Raw genomic sequence first — 24,726 nt, forward strand, 5'->3', positions numbered from 1 at the left:
TGTGTATTTTATCAATAGTCCACAGTCGCATGTGAAGCACTACCACATCAAGCAAAATGCTCGCTGCGAGTATTATTTGAGTGAGAAGCATTGCTGTGAAACAATTCCGGATCTGATCAACTACCATCGCCACAACTCTGGCGGATTGGCTTGCCGTCTCAAATCCTCGCCCTGCGATCGCCCAGTTCCACCGACGGCGGGATTGTCCCACGACAAATGGGAGATCCATCCAATGGAGCTGATGCTGATGGAGGAGCTTGGATCGGGACAGTTTGGTGTTGTGCGGCGCGGCAAGTGGCGTGGATCTATCGATACAGCGGTCAAGATGATGAAGGAGGGCACCATGTCCGAGGACGATTTCATTGAGGAGGCCAAGGTGATGACCAAGCTGCAGCATCCGAATCTTGTGCAGCTGTATGGCGTCTGCTCCAAGCACCGGCCCATCTACATTGTGACCGAGTACATGAAGCACGGATCCTTGTTGAATTACTTGCGACGGCATGAGAAGACCCTGATTGGTAATATGGGTCTGCTCCTTGACATGTGCATACAGGTGAGCAAGGGGATGACCTACCTGGAGCGCCATAACTACATTCACCGGGATCTGGCTGCCCGTAACTGTCTCGTTGGCTCCGAGAATGTCGTTAAAGTGGCCGACTTTGGACTGGCCCGATACGTTCTCGACGATCAGTACACCAGCTCTGGCGGCACCAAGTTCCCCATTAAGTGGGCACCGCCCGAAGTGCTCAACTACACGCGCTTCTCCTCTAAGAGCGATGTGTGGGCATACGGTGAGTTTTTGTCGCATACAACGAAAGAACTAACTCAATTAATTTCTAAATTAATATGTTTTAATTTGCTGTTTTAGGTGTGCTGATGTGGGAGATCTTCACTTGCGGCAAGATGCCATACGGTCGCCTAAAGAATACAGAGGTTGTGGAGCGTGTGCAGCGCGGAATTATCCTAGAGAAACCAAAGTCGTGTGCCAAGGAGATTTATGATGTGAGTGCATTACTCATATAGATTCTAAACGAGTTTTCTAATTGTTAATTTTTCTTCATAGGTCATGAAGTTGTGCTGGTCACATGGACCTGAGGAGCGTCCCGCGTTCCGTGTGCTCATGGATCAGCTGGCTCTTGTGGCCCAGACGCTAACCGACTAAGGAGCGGACCAGATTGCGGCAACCATCGCCTGAAATTAACACGCACTGAACACACTGAAGCATCTTAAGATATTGAAGAACGTTAAAGGCATTACATTTAAGGTTACAAAAGCGGCGAAAGAAAGATATATTTAGATTTATACATACATGTATATGAACCATAAGATTTAGTTAAGCGCGAGCCAGTTTACATTACGGAACAAGCCCCATATGATTATGGTATATTTGGATTATTTGATAGAATTGGAGCTGAGCGAATGATATCATTATGTTTATGAACGCGTTAACTGTTAGTCGGTGAGATACGAAGCGCAACAACTGACAGTCACATATAGTAACTATATTAAATGAGAAAACGGAAATGCATTAAAGTATGGAAAACTGTAGTTAATAGTCAAATTTTTGATACATTTCACATACCGAAAGCGATTTAAAAAATTAATACGATACATGCATATGATATGATATTTAAATGTGCTTTTTTAAATAGCGAGCCACTGTGCTAAGTAAAATACGATTATCTCTAAAGAATGATAGAAACAAACAAACAAGAAAACTGATTATGCATAAAATATTAAATGTAAGCCTCAAGTCGAAAGCGAAATGTTTGCACAACTGATAAAGGATGAAGGAACCGAAGGATGATAAGTAAAGTTCGCCAAGAAAGATAAACAATTTTTAGACTAGATTTGTACGTGCTTAGTTTAAGTTTTGTGATTTATTGTTTAATTCTTGCAGACGATTTTTATTTTTATTTAATTTTGATCTTGCGATGGCTTTTCCCACGCTCAAAGTATGAATCAGATGCGGTATAATTACGAGAAATTTATACGATATGCTATATATTTTAACTGAATTCTTTCGTTTTTTTTTCAATGTCTATGCGATATAAATCTATATATCTATACACATATTTTACCGTATTTTTATGAACGTTTTACTTAATTAATTTTATCATTTGATTAAGCAACCAGAAATACAAAAGAGAAAAGAAAAACAGAAAATCAAATAAAATGTACGATAAACATTTATTTTATCTCATTATCATTTACCTTATTTTTGGTATCGAATTGCAAAATTTTGGAGACTGCAAGCACAGAACTCGGTTTCACACCAAAATGCTTGCGAGCCAAGTTCAGCCGAGAAGAATTCGAAGCAATGAGAACAGAACCAAAATAGAAGCAACTCACATAGACTTATAGCCAGACTTTATACAAGACAACACCAAACAGAAAGCAAACCAAGCAACAAAACAAGCCGAAACACCAGCACGCAAACCAAATGCGCATTTTGTAGAACTTTTGATACAGCATTTTGATACGAGATACGAACTATACACAGAAACCGCAAAGGTTTGTCTATGTTTATATGAATGTGGTAGCCAGTAAGCGTCCTTCGTACGACTATATGTAGCATTAGCCGATCCACAAAACTGGTAATGGTAATGTCTATCTATGATGATTCCTTTTGCTGAGCGAATGGCAGATTGGAGATAGTGTATCCTTCTGCTCATCCGCAAAATCCTTGCAGTAGCCACTATCCAGACTACGGTCAACATATGCAATCTACAAATTACACTACTAACTTATAATACGCGGCTTAGTTGATTTCTTGCGCCTATGCATATAGAGCTATATATAAATACATACCATAAACGATACGATATAAATGCGAAATACGTCTATTGCCATGAAACCCATGAAACTCCCAGAAAAATAAAAACAAAACCAAAAATCATCAACGTGATATTGCTAATAAAAGAACCGAAAATACTGCTGCTGGTCTCTGGTGTTTTATGCATAGTTGGGGACTGCGTGCAAATGGAAAAAGTGAAAACTTCAACTGTCTTCAAAGTGGCGGTGACATGTTGTCAACAATATTCATATCACAGCCAGCTTTGAGGAGCGTTGCGGTTTTTCTCGCCAACCGACTAATGAAAAATCCAATTTATTTATGAAATTTAAAGAATCTAAGAAAAGACTCATGTTTATAACCATTTTTGGATCACTTGCTTGATTACATTGCTACTTAGCCTGAAATTATGCCACATAACTATGGAGGTCCGAAAAACCAATATATCTTAATGCCGGATTTTTGATTTTTAAAATTGGTTTATTTTATTCTGTGCCCTACTATTAGGATATAAATGAATAAAAAAATTTAAATTAAACAAAATATTAAAGCCGATTTCTTTCCTAAAATATAAAACTAAAAGGCTTGTGGGTTTTACTTAAATAAAAATAAACAAATTTTTATATTCATCTTCACTATAATAATTTTATTCTGAAAAATACACTTATCCCAATTGTGCAGATTGCGATTTTCCCATACAGTTTAATCGTGGTTTCCCTGCCAATAATTTGTCATGCTCCATTAGGCACGTGTGTGGGTGAAGGCTGTCTGTGTGCCACCGCAGCAGTGGTCCATAATTTGGTGGGTCGGCGGGGCGGATAGATTCGCCGGAGGCAAGATCGCGGTCTCGCATTACATAACCACAGTCAAGCGGCATTATTTGTTGTGAGCACGGCCATAAATAGGCCTCTCGATGATCGCAAACCCAGTCGAATTACAGATAGTCAATGAGCCATTAAGATACGACTGAATCGTGGGCAGGAGACCGGGGGCAATGTCTATCTAAGGCGACCTTCCCCTAGATACGACTTTCTTAAAATGTAAATGAGTCAATTAAATGGAAATCGATCTTAGAAATGATGCTATGGGCAGGGAAATTCAATTCGATAGCACTCCCCGAAAGTTAATATGAATATTTTCTTGAACGACTAAGTGGGACGATGAATATGTAAGATTGTTTTCCACACTACATTTAAATTGAAAAAAAGTATGCAGGTAACACTGATTTTAGAATAGAGTGCTTAAAAGTAATTCCTAAAAGCCACTTAGAGGTTATTTGCCGATCTCATGCATTTTTAAGGATATATTAACATAATTTCATAAATAATATCTTTATGCCTATAACTTAAAGTGTGTTCGTTAAATAGTTGATTTGTAAATTTTGTGTTGATTTTTTAAAATATTTGCCCATACAAGCTGAATCCTTAGCCAGTTAACAGAGGAAGCTTATGTTAACTCTTACGTCGTCTGTTAACGCCAGCGCGCCAGCTTACGTAGCATGGACTACGTCAAAAATTTGAAACGAAAAGCGAGCGTTAGCGACTTTGTTCGGCAGTTTCTGTTCGACAGCTCTCGAGTGCGGTTCCAGCTCTCTGCCCTCAAGCCAACGCAGCACACGGCGGCCAATCCAATCGGTATAAATAAATCAGCAAAGTGTGTTTTGTTTTGGAAACCTCTAATAGACTTCAACCGACACTCGAAAGCAGCTGTCACTTGAACCCAATCAACGAACGAATCAACGAAATAATAAATCAGCCACGAAACCAACTACAATAACAACGAATACAGCAATCACTTTTTGGGTGAACAGATGTTTTGAATATCGCCCAAAAATCGCGACTAATCCTGGCAAGGACTGTGTGCATAACGCGTCAATAGCACCGCGATAAAGTGAAGTTTTTTACTGTGTAAAAGAAAGTTGCGGAAATCAAACGATACAACGGAAGCAGGACGAGATACCCCAAATCGAAAAGTAACCTGCGGTAAGGATAAACTGGAGTAGGCGTTAACCAATTCGGGTGGAGACCGACTGGAGCAGCCAGTGGATTGCGTGCTGAACCGACCCGAGCCCAAAGTTCATTGACTGTCTGTCTGACTATTGGCATTTCCTGGTGGCATAGGGCTAGGTATCCCCAGCAATCAGCTGTTCAGTTCCGCCCCCAGCAGTCCACCTTGCTCCTCCCATTGTTTAGTCAATGACACTCGCGTACTCGTATTGATGTCACTTGTTGGCATAGATGTAACCCTTCCGCGATTCCTGATACCTTCCACCATGCCACTTGGGCCAATGGAGCCCATGACATCAGCTCTAATAACCGGTCGACCCGAGTCAGCTCATTTTTCAAAGTCACTGATTATGGCAGGCACATCACAAAAAAGCGTTGGCCAAAAACAAAAACTAACACAGTAAAGAATGGGAAAAGGTTAAGCAGAAAACTGAACTGCTAGGGGGAAATGCAATAATCGCTAAATAAATATTTATAAAATGACCCAACAGGTATTTATGTATCCAAACATGCAAATTGTGTCAGCCAGTGATCTCAGGCTCTAGAATTTGGTAGCGGATGTGAGTGTTCCATTAAATGCATCATTTTAATCAGCTATCCATGCCTTGAGAACCAAGATTCAGAGAAGGTTTGCCAATTTTTCCCGCTTCATTTCCCAGCTTTCTCTTGGTTTTCAAAGCCAAAACACGTTCGCTGCAGAGCACCGAGAATGTTGAGAAACTTAATTAGATTTGGACGATCGCAAACTAGTTCACACAGCTGACGTCAGTCGTCGGTCTTGGCTTTTTATCACAATCGAGAGTTCAGTTCAGTGCGGATGGCAAATGTTTTGCTTTTGCCTCTCATGTTTTCATTTAACAGCTCTTCCATTTTTTTTTTGGCCTTTTGCCGGCTGCTCACTTTGTGATTTTGCTGATTTTGGGAAGGAATCGTTCAAGTTGTTCGCCGTTAATTAAACTTGGACACACCGCCACCGTCTGAGGCGAACAAGTCAATTGTTAATAGAGACAGCGCACGAATTATGGCCATTTGGCTATATGTCTATATACCGCGGAGTCATGGAGTTTCGCAGCTCTGCGTGGGTCGATCTGCCGTCTGGAAACCCAATTCCGAACTGGCTTTTTCGGACAACTCAACCACTCAATGTGGGCTAAAGGAAACAACGTCCGCCGCATTTGGGCGTAAAAGCTGGAAATTGTCTAAATTTTGGGAATGAGCTCATATTTAATTCGCAATTTGGAGAGCGTAAAACTAAGTCCAAAGAACATGAAATCATTTTCACTGAGTGATTGTTGATCATGTCAGAGATATTGATACCTCTCAGTCACTACAAAACGGGGTATAACGATGGAGCGCGTAAATAACTAAACACTTTTTAAATAATAAAATTATTTGATACATTAAGGAATCTATACACGGCCTTTTTCCACTTATTTCTAAACCATTCTATTCTATTCTGTTTAATAAAAGCAAATTGGATAGGCACAACTAAACTACTATTTGAGGAATTATTTTAACAGGGTATTTAAGCTTTTTGGCTGAGGCTACAGCTTTTATTTATATTTTTAAAGTTGAAATCACAATTTAAAGCTGACGCGTGCTAAATTTGCTGTTTTCGTCACGGGTCTGGAGTCGGGTCAACTGAGAGAATATCAATTTAAATCAAACACAAACAAATGATTATAAACAATCCACTGAAGGTCACAAAGATAACGCTGAAATATTTACTCAGTATCTCGCATTAAGTATCTCTGTAACAAATCATGAATGCCAACGTTTGTTTCGAAAAAAAATGCATGCAAAATAATATAGAGAGAAAGATAGTTCGAAAGTCGAGTGTGTGGGCGGCTTTATTTTGCTATATAGTTTAGCCGGTTTTTACACTGACCCCCGTGCATAGATTATCGAGCATCACCATCTATAATTTGATTACTGAAATCTGATCGCCACATGCAAATTTATTGCATGAACCAACGCTCTATTAACTTGATTAAATGCGACCTCCTGGCCGGGCGCCCCAAACAATGTTCAATTGAAACTGCACTCAGAAAAATAGCACAAACAGTTTGGTGGTAATAACATAACAATTTAAGACAGGTGATTTTATACTTTAGTTTTCCTCTTTTAAAGGCTTATAGATAACCGAAACTGCAATCCCTGGTACATTTTTAGAGTATTGTCATAAGCTGCTTCATTATATGAACCCAAAATCACGACAGTTCTGTTTCTCTTCTACTTCTCGATTATTTATATTTTATTTATAGTGTTTTCAATTGATCTTTTTTTAAAACGGTATGTCCATATTCAGACAGTTTTCCTTCACTGCGAACTATGTGGGTGCCCAAGACTCTTTGTCTGACAGATGTCTGACTTTGTTGGCTCAGCTGCCGGTTCTGATTCATCGTAGATTTTCAGTTTTCTTTTGCTGATCTTGGCCTCGAACAGCAATTGAACACGCGGTTCGGTGTTTGGTGTGTGGGCTTTTCAACCTCATGATGGTGATGTAAGAGTTGCCTTATAAGACCGGCTGATGACTGCCTTGCAAAAGAGAACATTGCTTTTCGTATGTGAATTGCATGCGAGGTCAGGCGTCGAGTGTGGCAAGTAACAAGTGTGGCAGGCGGGAAAAAGAGCCTTTCTTGGCAGGAGAACGACGGCTTTATTGGCCCTGTTAACAGCCAGGCCACGCCCCCTAACATTGTTGTAATTATTTACACAGGCTGGCGAATTTTCACGGCCAAAAGAAGTGGCACGCTTCGCATTTCTTTTGGTTTAGGGTTTGAGTTTGAGTTTGGGTTTGAGTTTGTTTTTGTTTTTGTTTCGGTTCTAGTTTTAGTTTCGCCTTCTTTGTCCGTCATGCAATTGTCGGCCATAAGTCATTAAAAGTAATCGTTTTGTTGGCTTACATGCCCCACAAAATGGGCAGCATTAGCACTTAGCATACTTTGCCTCGATTCGGGGCGCAACCTTGTTGACCAGGCCCCAAATCTCGGCGCCCGTCGAATCAAAATACGAGTCCCTATCCACATCCAGTCCCCATATCGATTACACTCCCCGATGGCTGGTTCCTGGTGCTGAAAGATGGAGAGGTGGAAAGGTGGAGGTCCTGATACCAGCCGGTACCGTCTGTTTTCCGATGTCTGCCCGCCTGTCGATGGGCAACACTTTGGACTTGGATCCCGAGTGCCTAGTGTGCTGAGCTGTGCTGAGCTGTGAAAAGAAGGTCGTCACCCAGGGCAGCCGGTTTTGGGGAATACAAATGTTGTTGAGGGGGGCTCTCATTAAAATATTTACTATCGCTAGCTCCTAACTAACCGGAAACTTTTTTATTGTACACTTCTTTTTGTTACTGCTTGAGGTAATCATATGTATAATAAACTTGTCTCCCGTTGTAACTGCGTTGAAATTCATTTTGTTTTCTCTTCACAATTTATTACTACCTTTTCATAGGGAAAACTAATATCAATTTACTTTTAAGTGTTCTCTTAAACAGATGTTAAATATGTTAAGGCAACTATTTGAATTTCGAAACCTTTATCGTGATATTATATTATTAATTGTTGGTAAGTACAACCAAATAAAACTGAACAGGACTTTAACTCCTTAAGTTTTCTTTGCAACCCCTGCAACTTTTGGCCTTGCCACCGGCGCCCAAGAATTACGAGCCTACCGCAAAGTTATTGCCATTGTTTGTCTTTCGCGCGGCGCAACAAATTCGCGGCTCGCAAAGAAACAACCTGCAACAAATGCCGAGCAACAGCCACTGCAGTGGAGAAGAAACAGAGTGACAGCCGCCACACGACACGCCCCCTCCACAAACTGCAAACCCCCCGCCCATGGATGGTATGGGTATAGAGAGCCACACGCCTCTGGCTATTAGCCGCCCCACGGAATTGGCCCAGAAAGTTCGAAACAACAGCCAGACGATTGATTTTTGTGTCATCGACTGGCTGTTGGAGTAGGGCGGAATTTGGATTATTAGGTTACCCAAATTTAGGGGTCGAACTATAGATTTCGAGCAGTGAGCCTATCACCCACTCACACGTGTTAATGTCATCGAAGGGAGTTCAGTAGAATTTCTCGTACCTTTTTTACATTGGGGCAAAGTTTTCGGATTTCGATACATTCCAAAACCTAAGACAACAAGATGAACAAGGTGGCCCATTGACCATTGACTTAATCGCTAATGGATTCCCTGATTTTGTTAATTGGTTTCGTTCTCAGGTCGAGTTAAAACACAAGAACAAGGATCAGGGACCCTGCGCCCGGGTGCGTAAGATTCGTCCAATCAACATGGGCGGCAACGTGGAGCAGCGTCCTTGGACTCCAACTGTCAGGATTGGCAGGATCGCCGCCGAGACCACCAATCCAGGTCCAGCCACCGTGCAGCTTCCAACCTTGATCGGTGAGTTCAAGAGCATTGAGGTGCTTAAAGGATCATTCATTGCCAGTTCAGCATATTATATAGTTAGATTACCCTTGTTATTTTGAAGTAACATTTAGACTGACAAGCTCATATTTAAACTGCATGCAGGCAGCAAAGTTCCGGACTCGAAGAAGAAGGCCGCTCCCTCGTACTCCTTCGGGCACAAGTTGGGCGGCAAGTACGACACCTCCGGACCGGGTCCGGCGCAGTACAATGTCACGGGTATGCGGGCCAAGGGACGTGACTATCCCCGTGCAGCCACGCTGCAGAGCAGGCCCAAGGAACTGACGCGCTTCTCGAATCCCGGACCAGGGGAATACGATGTGGTGCCGGCGGCCAAGGCGGTGATCGATGCCACGCCCAAGTACACCTTTGGCCAGCGGCCGGTGGCGTTGAAAACCTTTCAGATACCAGGTGAGTTTCGGGCCTTCATCCTTTTGGTGTTTGAATGGTGTTTTGGCGTTTTGGAGTTTTGGACTTGATGTTGGATTTTGGAGTTGGAGTCCGAAATTGAATTTGCGTTTGGCGTTGAATTCGGTGTTTGTTTTGGACTGGTGCTATTTGGTTGTTGTTGCATGCGCGGACTGTGGAAATCATCAATCAATTTCAATCATGGACCATCATTGTACATAGAAGCGAACTCATTAACTAATCCGAACCCATGCCAGTTGCATCTGCCTGCAAGCAGCGCGTAAGTTGCTACCGCCCCTTTCTTCCACTTTCTACCACTTTCTCTATCGCTATCTCAGTAGCTCTATCTCAGTAGCTAGTGTAGTTGTAGCCACATTTCGTAGAATGCTCTCCTGTATCTTTGGGTATCCTTGTGAATGGATCGTAGTTACGTCACCCTGTAAAGTGTGTGTCTTGGCTTTATCTATTCTATTACTTTTTTTTTATCAAAGACTATTCAATCAAAATGCAAATCTCCCGCAAATTGCTGTCGCTTTTATTAGTGAGCATCTTTGGGGACTATTATTATAGATTTATTTGATTTCTTCATATTTCGTTCTCTGAACTTTCTTTGTTTTCCTAAAATAAACCAACATTTGCGTAGGAGGAATTGGCATTGTCTTTATAAGGTCATCCAATTTGTGAGAGATTGTCTACATCTTGGCTCAAAGTGATTCACGCAAATGAGTTATTTTTTATTTATGAGTCAAACGGAAACGGGAACCAGATGTCTTAATTTCCCATAGATGTTTCTATTTAGAATTAAATTTATTTCCTATTTATTATTTTCTCTATTCTTGGCCTTTTCCTAGCTACACAGTGTTCTTTGTATATGTGTTACTTTAGTGGTTCAGTAATTTGTGTGTCGTGTTTTTATGTTGCCTGATTTGATTTTAATTTGAAACGTTTTTCTCTTTCAATGAATGTTTGCCGTGGCAAATCGAGACTCAGGTCCCAACCATTATCAAGTGGTGCCACTTGATGTCGTCAAGCGGCGTGCCCCACGATACTCCTTTCGCATTAAGGTTAACGTGTATTTGGTTAACAATCCAGGTAACCCAACTAACTAACTGTCTCTCCCTCGACCACGTTGCGTTTTTGGTGTTGGCCTTGCTCCGCTCTAACTTCTAACCCGACTCAATCCCACCTCATCACTTAACTCCCGAAATAATCGTATCTTTCTATCTGTATATCTATATATCTGCATTTCACCCACCTTTTAGTCGTAGCTCACCTAGTGTAGACCTCTAGTTTTGATTCGAGTAGACTAAAGTCGAATGTTTTATTAACACTAACAGCTCCGAATAGCTATTGCCCTGAAAGGGTCACGCAATCAAAAAAGAATGCGCCACGCTACACTTTCGGTAGACGAACTAAAATCGAACACGATCAGGGCACACCAGGTAATAAACCCCAGTTCCCCAGTAACTGTATCTGTATCTGTAACTGTACTTACATCTGTAACTGTATCTGCATCTGATTGCAACCCCAATCGAGGCACCACTTGCTCAAGCGAACCCAATTGGACAGTATCTATAGCGCTTTCCGTTTCCATTCCCTCGATTCTTGGCCAACTCAATACTGATATCCATTCCATTCGCAGCTCCTGGCGCATATTGTCCGGAGAAGGTGAAGCTCAACAAGACGCCCGAGTTCAGTTTCGGCATCAAGCACCACGAACAGAGACCAGATTACACGCCAGGTATGTAAACAGTGCTCCTCGTAGCACTTGGCCACGTTAATAGCTGCTTCATGCTTTCGCCACTATGACACTTTCATCAGCGCCTGGCACCTACAAGCCCGAGCAGGTGGTCCTTGAACACATGCCCGCCTACAGCTTCGGCTTGAAAACCAAGCACGTCCATGTCAGCGACACTCCAGGTAAGGCTTCCCCCGCTCCGCTGAGAGTAGTAACGTGGCCTAAAGAGCACACTTTGTTGTCCCTATGACCAGCACCCGGTGCCTACAGCCCCGAAAAGTCCCGGCTGCACTCCACACCCGCGTATTCAATCGCCGGAAAGGCCTCCCACGACGTGGTCGATTGCACACCAGGTGAGTGATGAAATCGCACTGCAATGATTGACTTAGAAGTAGTCTTAGCGTGCCTGCCCACACCAATCCCAACTTTCACACCTTACCCAATCTTTTGCAGCACCCGGAGCATACGAACCCGAGAAGTGCGTCCTGAGCAGGACGCCAGCCTTCAGCTTTGGCCACCGCGCCGAGCTCGCCAAGTCCAGTGACACGCCCGCGCCGGGCACCTACAATCCGGAGAAGGTGCGCATGGACCATACGCCCGCATTCACCCTATCCGGCCGTCCGGAAACGAGATCCGTCAGCGAGACTCCGGCGCCCGGTTCGTATGCCCCGGAAAAGTATCGCAACGATCGTACGCCGGCCTTCACCTTCGGCGGTAAGCACGAGCAGCGACTCGAGAGCTCCACTCCGGCACCGGGCGACTACTGTCCCGAAAAAGTGCGGCACGATCACAATCCCGCTTTCTCATTCTCCGGCCGCCACGATCTGCACAAGCCCAGTGACACGCCCGCTCCGGGCGCCTACTCTCCGGAGAAGGTGCGACAAGATCACACTCCTGCCTTCTCCATGGCCGGGAAGTACACTCAAAAGGTGTCCAGCGACAGTCCGGCACCTGGGGACTACTGTCCCGAGAAGGTCCGCCTGGACCACACTCCCGCCTACAGCTTTGGCGTGAAGAGTGATCCAAAGGTAGAGAATAGCACTCCGGCGCCGGGTGATTATCACCCCGAAAAGGTTAGGCAGGATCACAATCCCGCGTTCTCATTCGGCGGTCGTCCCGAGCTTCAGAAACCAGATTACACTCCCGCACCTGGAGCCTACTTCCCGGAGAAAGTAAGGCTGGACCACAATCCAGCTTTCTCCATGGCGGGCAAGCATGATTCTAAGATTAGCAGTGACACACCTGCTCCTGGTGACTATAGCCCCGAGAAAGTCAGGCAAGACACTAACCTAGCGTACTCCTTTGCTGGCCGTCATGATCTCCACAAGCCCAGCGAAACTCCCGCACCAGGTGCCTACTCGCCGGAGAAGGTGAGGCTGGATCACAATCCAGCTTTCACGATGGCTGGCAAGTACGATCAGAAGATCTTGAACGGCACTCCGGCGCCGGGAGACTACAGTCCCGAGAAGTGTAGATTGGACCACACACCCGCCTACAGTTTTGGGGGTAAGAATGATCCCAAAGTAGAAAACCACACCCCGGCTCCAGGGGATTACCATCCGGAGAAGGTGAGGCTGGACCACAATCCAGCGTTCTCCTTTGCCGGACGCCATGACCTTCATAAGCCCAGTGATACTCCTGCTCCAGGAGCCTACTCGCCCGAGAAGGTACGTCAAGATCATAACCCAGCATTTTCCATGGCTGGCAAGCCGGTTGAAAAGCTGACTAATGGTACACCAGCTCCCGGAGATTACTGCCCGGAGAAAGTGCGCTTAGACCATACTCCGGCCTACACTTTCGGTGGCAAAAACGATCCGAAAGTGGAGAACAATACTCCTGCTCCCGGGGACTATCACCCCGAAAAAGTCAGGCAAGATCATAACCCAGCGTTCTCCTTTGCTGGTCGCCATGATCTCCACAAGCCAAGTGATAATCCCGCCCCTGGTGCCTACTGTCCGGAGAAGGTCCGTCAGGATCACAATCCGGCCTTCTCAATGGCGGGTAAGCACAGTCAAAAGGTCGCCAACGACACTCCAGCTCCGGGCGATTACAGTCCGGAAAAGGTGCGTCTAGATCACACACCTGCCTATACCTTTGGGGGAAAGAATGATCCCAGAGTGGAGAACAACACCCCAGCTCCAGGTGATTATCATCCCGAGAAAGTCAGGCAAGATCATAACCCAGCATTCTCCTTCGCTGGCCGTCATGATCTCCAAAAACCTAGCGACACTCCTGCTCCTGGAGCCTATTTTCCTGAAAAAGTCAGACAGGATCATAATCCTGCCTTCACAATGGCTGGCAAGCATGATCCTAAGGTTTCCAATGATACTCCTGCCCCGGGCGACTACAGTCCCGAGAAGGTGCGTCTAGATTACACACCTTCCTTCACCTTTGCTGGTAAAAATATTCCCAAAATTGAGAACGATACCCCAGCTCCAGGTGACTATCATCCCGAGAAGGTTAGACAAGATCACAATCCTGCCTTTTCCTTTGCGGGTAGGCACGATCTTCAGAAGCCCAGTGACACTCCTGCTCCAGGAGCATACTCGCCGGAGAAGGTGAGGCAAGATCACAATCCCGCATTCTCCATGGCTGGTAAGCACATTGAGAAGATTACCAATGGCACGCCAGCTCCAGGTGACTACTGTCCCGAGAAGGTTCGTTTAGATTACACTCCCTCTTTCACATTTGGGAGCAAGAATGACCCTCGGGTGGAGAACAACACACCGGCGCCAGGAGATTACCATCCCGAAAAGGTTAGGCAAGATCATGTACCCGCATTTTCCTTCGCCGGCCGTCATGACCTCCAGAAGCCCAGTGAGACTCCTGCTCCCGGAGCTTACTCCCCCGAGAAAGTTAGGCAAGATCACAATCCCGCCTTTACAATGGCCGGCAAGCATGACCCAAAGGTGACCAATGAGACCCCGGCACCAGGTGACTACAGTCCCGAGAAGGTAAGGCTAGATCACAATCCCGCCTTCTCCTTCGCCGGTCGCCACGACCTGCAGAAGCCGAGTGAAACGCCCGCACCCGGAGACTACTTCCCGGAGAAGGTCAGGCAGGACTTCAACCCGGCGTTCACCTTCGCCGGCAAACACGATCCCAGATCGCTGAGTGAATCACCCGCTCCCGGCGACTACAGCCCTGAGAAGGTGCGACTGGACCATGCACCCGCTTTCAGCTTTGGCGGCAAGCACGACCCCAAGGCGGAGCACCTTCATCCCGCGCCATGCGACTACGCCCCCGAGAAAGTGCGTCTCGACCATACACCCGCCTACACCATTGCAGGTCGTCCAGCCGCCGATCCCGTGAGCCAGACGCCGGCTCCCTGCGACTACCATCCGGAGCAGTGCCAGGTGGACAGCACGCCAGCGTTCACCTTCGGCATGCGACTGGGAAGGGAACGTTTCTCCGATACGCCAGGCAAGTAACTTTCAATGGAACTAGTTCCTTAGAGGATTGTACCTAGGCTAGATCCTCAATTAGCTTGATCCCACCTAACGAGCATCAGTACCATTGCAGCACCCTCCGCTTACGAGCCGGAAAAGCACTCACTGCACTTCACACCCGCCTACAGCTTCGGCACCAAGTCGGATATCCGCGTGACCACCGATGCCCCAGGTAATAAGTTGGCTCCATCGATGTTGCATGTTGCTGTTGTGTACTGTGTACTGTGTACTGCATGTCTCCCGCTTCTCTGTTTGTTTCCCCCCCTCCACCCCTTTAGCACCTGGTCACTATCATCCGGAGCAGTGCAGGCTGGACAGCTCGCCAGCCTACAGCTTTGGCCTGAAGACCGTGCCCACTGCTTCGCTTCCAGGTAGGTGACACCCCATTTTTGCTTTTTTGGTGCCGGATGCCGCAGACTCCGTCCGGATCCATACGATCTGCTTTTGTTGTTGTGTGCCTATTTGTTTTTTGTTCCATGTTTGCTCGCACACACATTCTCTGGTTTTCTGGCCATGCTCTCATCTCTGTATATACTCGTACCCACGAATCACCAGAACCCAGAGGCGCGTACATCGAAGATCGCATTGTGCAAAGACGCGAACGCCGTCTGGCCAGTCCTGGTAAGAATCCACAAGATCACTCAATCGTTAAACTTGAAATCAATCTGATCCACTTAAATCGCTTTCTGCATGCAAAATATAATGTGCTTTTTATATAAAATATGTATATACACATCCCCGCCACATTTCATTGTTGCATTTATTGGTTGCCAATTTATGATTTTAAACATATACCAAATCACAGTACGCAACAACGCGGAATGCACCACCACAACTACCAACAACAACAACGCTGGTAGCAGCACCACCACAACCACCAACCACACCAACAACAATGCTGGCAGCAGCAGCACCACCACCACAACAACCACCACCACCACAAAGACCTTCATAAACGGAGTGGAGCAGCCGGAGCTGCAGAAGAAGGAGACCACCAAGCAGGTGAATGGCACCCACAAGGAGCTTAAGTCCGCACCACCAGCACCACTGAGCAATGGCAATGTCGTTTCCAATGGCAACCACTCGAAGATGGTCAGCACCACCACCAGGATGCAGGAAGTTGCCCACGCACAAAAGGAGAGTGGCAACCTGAAGGTGGTGGCCAGCGGTAAGTCGGATGCCAGTGCCACCAAGGCGGCGGCCGTGAGCCACCAGACTGTGGTGCATGCGGATGGCGCCATCGTGAGCAGTGGCCAATCCTCCAGGATGCAGACGGTCAAGTACGCTGTGGAGGCGAGCAGCGTGCAGGAGAAGATTATCAGGTAACAGGGGTGAAAAGTAAAACATACAGAATCGATGATGATTTTGATGAAGATCACTCATACGCAACGTTGCCTTTGCTCACACATTTTATTTCAAGATTATTATTATTGTTTTATATTTATGAAAAAAAAAAACTGCAAATTGTCACAACTTATATAGTTTTAACTAGTTTTTTGCCAAAGAAACTTTTTGTATCTCCTAGCAAACACCAGTCGTATGCGTAATATTTTACGTTATAAACAAAATGCAGTAGCATATTGAAAACCCATTTAACATTTTAGTTTGTGTATTATGTTTTTTCAAGACCTACAATGTTATTGAACCCTTTCGAATGTTAACTGATATTAGTACTCCATTTCTTTGGTGTCCGCCGTTGCCGTTTCGTGTGTTTATTTGCAGGCACGTCATGTCCAAGACCCAAGACCAAGATCACCCAATCCAACCCGAAACTAACCCGAACCATTCAAACACCAGCCCAAGAGACAAGCCATTGAATTAACCCCTGATGACCAACCAATGCATTGACTATCACAACTAACTATTGCACACATTTTTCGCATCATTGACAGCTCCTAATGTCTACAAAATACCCACCGTCATGGGCAGCAGCAAGGAGGGCAAGATTCGCTCGGCTCCGGCCTACACGATTACGGGTCGCGAGAAGCCTCCGCTGATTCCGGTCATGATCTTCCCCGGACCCGGTTACTACGACGGCGAGTACACGGTGGTGAAGCCGAAGCCACCAGTGTACTCCATGCGCGGCAAGTACAAGATGGGCAGCGAGGACGCCAAGCCCGGACCCGGAGCACACTGTCCGGAGAAGGTGAGTCGGGTTTTCCTCCTCTCGCCATTAAGATCTGAAGTGTTCGTAAGATTATTGATAAGTCTTATTAGAACCTATTGTAGAAACAAAGTGGTTTTGTGGGTAATGTGGTAATGTGCCGTTGTTGGTAGTTTAGATACCTTTGCAAATTCGGCACATAAGGTCCGAGATCATAAAGTAAATTCTTTGGAAAACATGGAGCATTAAATTTACCAAAGAACGGTCATTACCTGTGGGGCACCCAACTTAGTGTCGAAATAGATTTCACCTCAACCTGATCCCACCCGCAGTACTGGGAGAAACGTTCGCCTCCCGCCATATCCTTTGGCATCCTGCACTCCCCGTACATCAAGAAACCATTGCCCGTCACAGTTCCGCAGCGCTGTGTTCGCTCTTTGCTGGAGAATCGGGCGGACAAGCCCTACGACAATATTTGAGAATGCACATGTGTATTTTGCCATTAATGCCATAAATTCCTTTAGTCAACACAGTCATCAATGGGTTCTCTCTGCATTGCTATTGCTTCTGCCCACAGGTTAACCTCTCCCATGTGCCGGCCTACAGCTTTGGCATCAAGCACTCGCAGTATTTGGGTCGCCTGAACGAGAAGAACACCGAGTTTGACTACAGCTTTTCCGGAATCTGCTAGAGCTCTTCCACTTACCAAATCCTCACTCTGCCCAGGACGGTCTTCGATGAACAGCTTCCTTACCTTAACTACACTACCTTCGCTACTCGTATCGGACTAACCATAAGTTTTAATTGTTTCTCAAACGTATTTGTAAGCCGAAAGTGTTGTGGAATGTTACAATTGTATACACTGATATATAAAGAGATATTACTAATATGTTACTAAATGTTTTCTTTAACGAAAAGCATTAACTTTTCATGGAAAAATTGCAATTTTCGAGCTTGAAGCGGTGTTAATTATTAAGGCTCTGCCAGTTGGCTGTCCACTTAGACTTCACCCATCTGATGATCCGCCATGAAGCTGCTGCTGTTGTGGGCAATTGTTGCCCTCAGTTGGCTTCTTATCGAGGCTGCCAAGAGAAGGAGTAAGATTCAACTTGATACCCGTTGTCCAGGTCACCGGTTTACCCAATTACCCATCTTCTAGCGAAGAACAGTGCCTGTCTGGTGAGAAACAAGTATCCCCACGAAAGCTCTTGTAGGTCACCGCGTCGCGAATATTTCGCTTTCCATCGAGTTTTATTCGACTGCATAAAGGTAGAGCCGAGAAAGGATCATGAGCATAACTTCTAAGTCCTTCGACCATTTAAGGTGACCACAAAATGCCGAAAGCTCTACAGGAGGAACGAGTTCCATACTCTGGAATCCTGCAGAGATGCCTGTCACTACCACATGGCTATGCCAAACCCGCCGCCACCCGGAAATGCGACCACCTCTGCACCTGGAGGTGCCTCAGGAGCGCCAGAAGGTGGAGATGCTGCACCACCAGCAGAAGCGCCACAATCGTGATCTCTCTCGAGATCTATCGATCTCATTAAACGTCGTAATAGTTTAAATTCGGTATTTTTTGCATATTTATTCCCTGTGTGCACCGCTTTACCAGTTTTGATTGCCTGCGTATTTACAACTACATAATTTGCAAGACTCATAATACAAACATAAGACCACCGATCATCCGAGAGCCACTAGTTCTTGGTGATCTCGATTTCGGCATGAATGCAGGACTTGCCCTGGATGGAAAATACAACAAGGTGTCATAAAAAAGATCTGTCATATATAGGATTTGGGAAATAAACTCACTGTGTCATGCTTGACCTCCGAATCGATGATGAGGTGACCGCGAGCCATGCCCAACATGGCCTTGTACTTGCTCAGATCCACGGCGTGATCGTTGGCGCACACCTTCTCCTCGGCCACCGGACAGGAGGAAGGTGCTCCGAAGAGCTTCAGCATGTCCTTGCCCTCGCTGGATGCCTGGTCGATGGCGGCGCACAGGTCGATCTTGCCCTCCTTCATCACGATGCCGTCCTTCTGCACCTTGAACTTGGCCACGGCGGTGCCGAAGGGCTTGTTCGAGATGCAGCCCGAGGGAACCAGCTCGCACTTCTTGTTCAGCTTCAGGTTGAAGTCACTGCCCACCGTCATGATGGCGTCCTCGCCAGCACAGTTCTCCATCTTGACCAGCTTGGCTTTGTAGCCATTCTGGGCAAAAGATAGCTTATAGATCTGCTCTGGCTCGGAGCTCCTGCCATACTTACGCAGGCCAAGGCTGCCTGGAAGCCCAGGCAGCTGAGCAGGAACAAGCAATTCAGTCGCAGCATTCTGTCCACTCAAAGTTTTGGATGATTTTGGAAACTCCTCGACGGCCTAAGCCCTATTTATATGGATTTTTCGCTGGCCCCGTTTACCCAAAATCCACAATTATTTGCGCATTAAGCGGTATTTGACTGCAGCGATCAGTGATCGTTCGGCTCAATTGATTGCTGAAACTCCACTGGCCAGGCGGTCATCCATTAGACCGCTCTAAATGTCGGACTTACGGAACATTATGACTGTCCAATTTTAATTACCCTCGCGAGTCGCGACATGGTATTGTTTCTATTTCTAGCGTGTCACTGGAGTTTGATCTCTTGATATCCCGGAATGTGTTTGCATCCGAAACTATATGGATGTGTGGCCAAAGCCGAGTCATTCAGAGTCGGTTAAAATCAGTTTTCTGTAATTGATAAGTGGCCATCACTCTTGTTATTTGTATGCCATGTCACTGCTTTGTAAGTCGCAGATATGGATGATTGAGTAGTTGTGATGCTTTAAACCCCATGCAATTGATTAAAATGTAGCGACACGGTTGTTTGACAACTAATCATACTATTTTTGTAGCAAAAATGTAATTTGGTCCACGATCAAATAGTCTATTTTTCCTAAAACGATCTTTTATCAAAAATGTCATAAGTTTTATGGTCAGAAGCGGTCCCTTTCTCCAACTCTATCGAGCACATTTCATTGAAAAGTACTTCATTATTAATGAAATGGAAATTGGAACACTTTATGACAAAAAATACAAAGCATTCCTATTTTATTACTATATGATACGGATATGATTGTGCCAAGTACCAAATTATAAACAGTCTGAAATGAAAGAAGCCTTTTGGTAAAATGCTTTAAAACTGACGGACGGACGGACATACGGACAAGGCTATACCAACTGTGTTGTTCATGTGATCAGGAATATACCTCCTGCGAGGGTATAAACGCAAACTTTTAAGAGTAATGGCTAAACGAAATGTAATTGTTATGTAATTGTACAAGATTTTCAAAAAATTACCTAACTAAATTTAACCGAATTACTTAAATTTAATATCGTGGTGGCGAGTCTAATTTGATTACAATGCAGACTATATATAATCCGTATTCGTTCTTACCTTCAAACGTTAAAATGAAGTATTTGTGTAAGTGAATTGAATACAAAACAAATTGAGCACATCCTTATACTCAATATTTGCACCACAGGTCTGCTCCTTTTGGCCACGTCGGTGTCTTGCCGCTTCACCGACGACTTCTACCAGCTTTTGGCCAAGAAGAATGCCAACAAGAATCTCATTTCCTCGCCCCTTTCCGTCGAAATCGCACTGAGCATGGCCTACATGGGAGCCAGGGGAAAAACAGCCCAAGAAATGAGGCAAGTGTTGAAACTGCCCGAGGACAAAAAGCAAGTGGCAGCCAAGTACAAGGATCTTCTGACGGAGCTCGAAGGTCGCGAGAAGGTAGCCATTCTAAGTCTGGCAAACCGCATATACGTGAACAATAAGTTCGAACTAGTACCAGGGTACAATCAGATAGTGAAGGATTCCTTTAAGGCTGAGGCGGAGGCAATCAGCGTTGCTGATCCCAACAAAGCTGCTTCAATTGTCAATAAGTGGGTAGATAATCAGACCGGTGGTAAAATCAGAGACATAGTTGAAGCCAAGGACATGAGTGATATGGTTTTGATCATCTTAAATGCCATTTACTTTAAAGGCCAGTGGGCGTTTATATTTAATCCCAAGTTTACAAAGAAGGAAGATTTCCGCATTTCGGATCAAAAGAGTGTTCCTGTCGAGATGATGTCACACATAGGATCATTTAAGGCTGCACATATTAGAGAACTAAGCGCCAAGGTTATTGAGCTGCCCTACAGAAATTCAAGCCTCTCTATGGTCATCTATCTACCGGATAGGATCGATGGACTACCGGAGTTGGAGAAAAAGATCGCTGGATTCCCCCTGAACCTTCGCCACACTAAAGTGTCTTTAAGGCTGCCCAAGTTCAAAATTGAATTCTCAGATGATCTAATCGATCCACTTAAAGAGGTGCGTATTTACAGATTATTGTTGGTACACCTTTACAATTTACTGAATTAACTTATAGATGGGCATTCAAGATGCGTTCCGAAGGTCGGCTGACTTCAATGATCTGGTCGTGGAGACTAAGACTAAAGTGGAGAGCGTCGTTCATAAGGCGCTCATAGAGGTTAATGAAGAAGGTGCCGAAGCAGCGGCCGCAACAAAAATAGTAGTTTATCCTTTGAGTGCTCATCCGATATGGATGGATTTTAATGTCGATCATCCATTTGCATATGTCATTCGCGATGAAAAGACCATTTATTTTCAGGGCCACTTCGTGAATCCGAAATGATAAAAGGTATTCTGTTATATTAATCATAAACAGAACATTTTACATGCAAATTATAGCCGGTACTCGTACAATTAAAGGGTTTACCAGTTTCTAGAAAATATGAAATAGGTGGAAACCAAGGGGATTGCTATGGATCCGTAACTCAACTTACATATCGATGGAAAATCGAAAAGAAACTAAATACAATTGAATTTGCCTTCATTAATACGTAAAGGCATATTATTAAAAATAACAAGAGAGAACGCTATGGTAGCTAATGGATGTGCGAAGGAAAAATTTCAACACTGATAGTTTTTGGCGATTTGTGGGCGTTGGAGTCGTCGTGGAAACAACCGTCAATGTCTCTAGAAACTTAGTCATCGTGTTATTTAAGTATCGATATGTCAGTGTAACCCTCTACCAACCTACTACAATTCGGCTATCCTGACGATAAGGATCCTGGTTTCTTATGAGCTAAACATTTATGATGTAACAATTTCTTCATTTTTTATGGTGAACTTTTCGTTTAACATAAGTTTAGTATGAATTTTCTTTGAGAATTGTGTCGTTTCCTTAGTAACTTCATTTAATAACATTTTTTTTATCAATTGTTTCATTTTCTGTAACAGTTTAATTTTCTAAAAAAAATTTTCCTCATTCACATATTTCGTAACAGTGGAACTTTCTAACAGTCTCATATTCCGTAACAGTTGCGTTTTCTAAAAGTTTTTTCTTAACAGTCTCATGTTCCGCAACTTTTCACTGGATTCAATTGTACACTACGGCAGTTGCTAGTTGTTGATTTCCGACGCCTCCAACGTCGACTCCTTTGTATTGGACGTCTGATTTGGACGTTGTTTCACTAAATCCTACGATCAGTTGCTTACACAGCCGTTCAAAAGAAGCTAGCATCCGAGTTGGGTTGGCGTGTAGCCAACGCTATGCATACTCTTTTAGTTTGGTAACGAACAACATTCATAGGCATTCATCATTTAGATTATATATTTAGCCTATGTTTTTCTGCCCAGCGCCGAAAATCACCTTTTTAATTGGGTGACTGTAAATTTGTTGAGATAGGCGGCCTGGTTCATTTCTATTGAATTTGCGGAAGCTTAATAAGTTCACACTCGACCTTGCAGTACTTCGACTTCATTTGACACGCTAATCAGAGCGAACCGCTAACATTCTTTTGATCCTAATGTTAGCTTAACATAGACATCGTGTTAAATAAGTATCGATATATCTGTGTAACCCTCTACTCTACGAGTAACGGGTATAACGATATAAAGGGAATAAAGGAAAATTTGATTTTAAATACTGCGATCTAAAACTAAAATCGTTAAAAAATTTGTTGTTCGATGCTGATGAAATTAAAACGGAAATTATATATTGTCCAAGAACTGGTGTATACCGAATTGGAACACAACCTACAATGAAAGAAGCCTTTTGGGAAGAAAACATTAAGCCTGACGGACGGGCGAACATATCTATATCGATAGTGTTGTTAATCTGTTCAGAAATGTAACATACATATGTACTTTATAAGACCCTAAATATCTACTTCCTAAAAGGGTATAAACGCAAACATGCAAGACTTATGTCTAAGCAAAAAATCATTATGTAATTGTAAAAAATTTTTAATAGATGACCTAACGAAATCCAACCGAATCGCTTAAATTTTAAATCGTTACGGCGAGTCTAATTTGATTACAATGCAGACTATATATAATCCATATCTGGTAATTCGTTCTTAACTTCAAACGCTAATATGAAGTATTTGTGTAAGTAAACTTAATAAAAACAAATCCTAATACTCAATAATTGCACCGCAGGTCTGCTCCTTTTGGCCACGTCGGTGTCTTGCCGCTTCACCGACGACTTCTACCAGCTTTTGGCCAAGAAGAATGCCAACAAGAATCTCATTTCCTCGCCCCTTTCCGTCGAAATCGCACTGAGCATGGCCTACATGGGAGCCAGGGGAAAAACAGCCCAAGAAATGAGGCAAGTGTTGAAACTGCCCGAGGACAAAAAGCAAGTGGCAGCCAAGTACAAGGATCTTCTGACGGAGCTCGAAGGTCGCGAGAAGGTAGCCATTCTAAGTCTGGCAAACCGCATATACGTGAACAATAACTTCGAACTAGTACCAGGGTACAATCAGATAGTGAAGGATTCCTTTAAGGCTGAGGCGGAGGCAATCAGCGTTGCTGATCCCAACAAAGCTGCTTCAATTGTCAATAAGTGGGTAGATAATCAGACCGGTGGTAAAATCAGAGACATAGTTGAAGCCAAGGACATGAGTGATATGATTTTGATCATCTTAAATGCCATTTACTTTAAAGGCCAGTGGGCGTTTATATTTAATCCCAAGTTTACACAGAAGGAAGATTTCCGCATTTCGGATCAAAAGAGTGTTCCTGTCGAGATGATGTCACACATAGGATCATTTAATGCTGCATATATTAGCGAATTAAGTGCCAAGGTTATCGAGCTGCCCTACAGAAATTCAAGCCTCTCTATGGTCATCTATCTACCGGATAGGATCGATGGACTACCGGAGTTGGAGAAAAAGATCCCTGGATTCCCCCTGAACCTTCGCCACACTAAAGTGGGTTTAAGGCTGCCCAAGTTCAAAATTGAATTCTCCGATGATCTAATCGATCAACTTAAAGAGGTGCGTATTTACAGATTATTGTTGGTACACCTTTACAATTTACAGAATTGACTTATAGATGGGCATTCAAGATGCGTTCCGAAGGTCGGCTGACTTCAATGATCTGGTCGTGAAGACTGAGGCTCAAGTGGGGAGCGTCGTTCATAAGGCGTTCATAGAGGTTAATGAAGAAGGTGCCGAAGCAGCGGCCGTAACACAAATAGGAATAGGAGTGCTGATAAGTGCATTGCCGGCTCTATCACTTATGTATTTTAATGTCGATCATCCATTTGCATATGTCATTCGCGATCGAAGAAACATTTATTTTCAGGGCCACTTTGTGAATCCAGAATGATAAAAGGAGATCTTTTATATCAATAATAAATGGACTTTTTACATCGAAATTATACCAGGTACTCGTAGAATTGAAGGGAATGCTATGGTTCCGTAACTCAGCTTACATATCGATGGAAAATCGAAAAG

At 44.3% G+C, this 24,726-nt stretch overlaps 5 protein-coding genes across 25 annotated transcripts in view; 4 read left to right on the plus strand and 1 right to left on the minus strand.

Moving 5' to 3' along the window:
* LOC6527686 (tyrosine-protein kinase Btk29A) overlaps nucleotides 1-2,934 on the plus strand; it is a 44,501-nt gene extending 41,567 nt beyond the window's left edge. For all 5 annotated transcript variants that reach the window (XM_015197536.3, XM_002088735.4, XM_015197535.3 and 2 more), the window contains 3 exons: nucleotides 19-791; nucleotides 869-1,002; nucleotides 1,064-2,934. In XM_015197536.3, coding sequence (XP_015053022.1) covers nucleotides 19-791; nucleotides 869-1,002; nucleotides 1,064-1,162 — 1,006 coding nt within the window. In that variant the 3' untranslated portion in view covers nucleotides 1,163-2,934. The remainder of the gene's footprint in view (nucleotides 1-18; nucleotides 792-868; nucleotides 1,003-1,063) is intronic.
* A 1,405-nt stretch (nucleotides 2,935-4,339) lies between these two features.
* Nucleotides 4,340-17,817, plus strand: LOC6527684. Of its 17 annotated transcripts, none has more exons than XM_015197540.2 (14): nucleotides 4,340-4,776; nucleotides 9,025-9,205; nucleotides 9,335-9,640; nucleotides 10,628-10,729; nucleotides 10,975-11,079; nucleotides 11,280-11,378; nucleotides 11,459-11,557; nucleotides 11,630-11,728; nucleotides 11,829-14,798; nucleotides 14,898-14,996; nucleotides 15,103-15,195; nucleotides 15,380-15,445; nucleotides 15,630-16,146; nucleotides 16,717-16,857. In XM_015197540.2, exons 2-14 carry the CDS (start codon nucleotides 9,094-9,096, stop codon nucleotides 16,721-16,723), a joined length of 4,674 nt encoding a protein of 1,557 aa, XP_015053026.2. In that variant the 5' UTR covers nucleotides 4,340-4,776; nucleotides 9,025-9,093; the 3' UTR covers nucleotides 16,724-16,857. The 17 variants fall into 17 exon arrangements, with proteins under 17 accessions (XP_015053026.2, XP_015053025.2, XP_039227664.1 ...); XM_015197543.3 differs by lacking the exon at nucleotides 4,340-4,776 and adding an exon at nucleotides 8,762-8,956; XM_015197539.3 differs by lacking the exons at nucleotides 4,340-4,776; nucleotides 15,380-15,445 and adding an exon at nucleotides 8,761-8,956.
* A 92-nt stretch (nucleotides 17,818-17,909) lies between these two features.
* On the plus strand, nucleotides 17,910-18,496 carry LOC6527683. The gene is made up of 3 exons (XM_002088733.3): nucleotides 17,910-18,025; nucleotides 18,088-18,197; nucleotides 18,252-18,496. Exons 1-3 carry the CDS (start codon nucleotides 17,956-17,958, stop codon nucleotides 18,447-18,449), a joined length of 378 nt encoding a protein of 125 aa, XP_002088769.2. The 5' UTR covers nucleotides 17,910-17,955; the 3' UTR covers nucleotides 18,450-18,496.
* On the minus strand, nucleotides 18,497-19,615 carry LOC6527682. The gene is made up of 3 exons (XM_002088732.3): nucleotides 19,199-19,615; nucleotides 18,741-19,142; nucleotides 18,497-18,670 (listed from the first exon to the last, which is right to left on the minus strand). The coding sequence occupies exons 1-3, from the start codon at nucleotides 19,259-19,261 to the stop codon at nucleotides 18,626-18,628; spliced, it is 510 nt and encodes a 169-aa protein (XP_002088768.1). The 5' UTR covers nucleotides 19,262-19,615; the 3' UTR covers nucleotides 18,497-18,625.
* Nucleotides 19,616-20,302: 687 nt separating this feature from the next.
* On the plus strand, nucleotides 20,303-24,647 carry LOC6527680. Its single transcript, XM_002088730.3, has 6 exons — nucleotides 20,303-20,389; nucleotides 20,451-21,289; nucleotides 21,348-21,611; nucleotides 23,329-23,374; nucleotides 23,426-24,264; nucleotides 24,323-24,647. The coding sequence occupies exons 1-6, from the start codon at nucleotides 20,329-20,331 to the stop codon at nucleotides 24,596-24,598; spliced, it is 2,325 nt and encodes a 774-aa protein (XP_002088766.2). The 5' UTR covers nucleotides 20,303-20,328; the 3' UTR covers nucleotides 24,599-24,647.
* Nucleotides 24,648-24,726: the final 79 nt, after the last annotated feature.

The sequence above is a fragment of the Drosophila yakuba genome, chromosome 2L (assembly GCF_016746365.2).
Source record: "Drosophila yakuba strain Tai18E2 chromosome 2L, Prin_Dyak_Tai18E2_2.1, whole genome shotgun sequence".
NCBI classification, from domain to species: Eukaryota; Metazoa; Arthropoda; class Insecta; order Diptera; family Drosophilidae; genus Drosophila; species Drosophila yakuba.

Excerpts from the sequence above, each read along its gene's own strand:
- LOC6527684 (XM_015197543.3), top strand. Across the intron at positions 14,799-14,897 it reads ACGTTTCTCCGATACGCCAG|CACCCTCCGCTTACGAGCCG; the intron begins GCAAGTAACTTT and ends GTACCATTGCAG. Across the intron at positions 14,997-15,102 it reads CGTGACCACCGATGCCCCAG|CACCTGGTCACTATCATCCG; the intron begins GTAATAAGTTGG and ends CCACCCCTTTAG.
- LOC6527683 (XM_002088733.3), top strand. The coding sequence starts at position 17,956 with ATGAAGCTGCTGCTGTTGTGGGCAATTGTTGCCCTCAGTTGGCTTCTT. Across the intron at positions 18,026-18,087 it reads CGAGGCTGCCAAGAGAAGGA|CGAAGAACAGTGCCTGTCTG; the intron begins GTAAGATTCAAC and ends CCCATCTTCTAG. Across the intron at positions 18,198-18,251 it reads TTTTATTCGACTGCATAAAG|GTGACCACAAAATGCCGAAA; the intron begins GTAGAGCCGAGA and ends CGACCATTTAAG.
- LOC6527682 (XM_002088732.3), bottom strand. The coding sequence starts at position 19,261 with ATGCTGCGACTGAATTGCTTGTTCCTGCTCAGCTGCCTGGGCTTCCAG. Across the intron at positions 19,143-19,198 it reads TCCAGGCAGCCTTGGCCTGC|AATGGCTACAAAGCCAAGCT; the intron begins GTAAGTATGGCA and ends TCTTTTGCCCAG. Across the intron at positions 18,671-18,740 it reads CGGAGGTCAAGCATGACACA|GGCAAGTCCTGCATTCATGC; the intron begins GTGAGTTTATTT and ends TTTTCCATCCAG.
- LOC6527680 (XM_002088730.3), top strand. The coding sequence starts at position 20,329 with ATGCAGACTATATATAATCCGTATTCGTTCTTACCTTCAAACGTTAAA. Across the intron at positions 20,390-20,450 it reads CGTTAAAATGAAGTATTTGT|GTCTGCTCCTTTTGGCCACG; the intron begins GTAAGTGAATTG and ends TTTGCACCACAG. Across the intron at positions 21,290-21,347 it reads TAATCGATCCACTTAAAGAG|ATGGGCATTCAAGATGCGTT; the intron begins GTGCGTATTTAC and ends ATTAACTTATAG.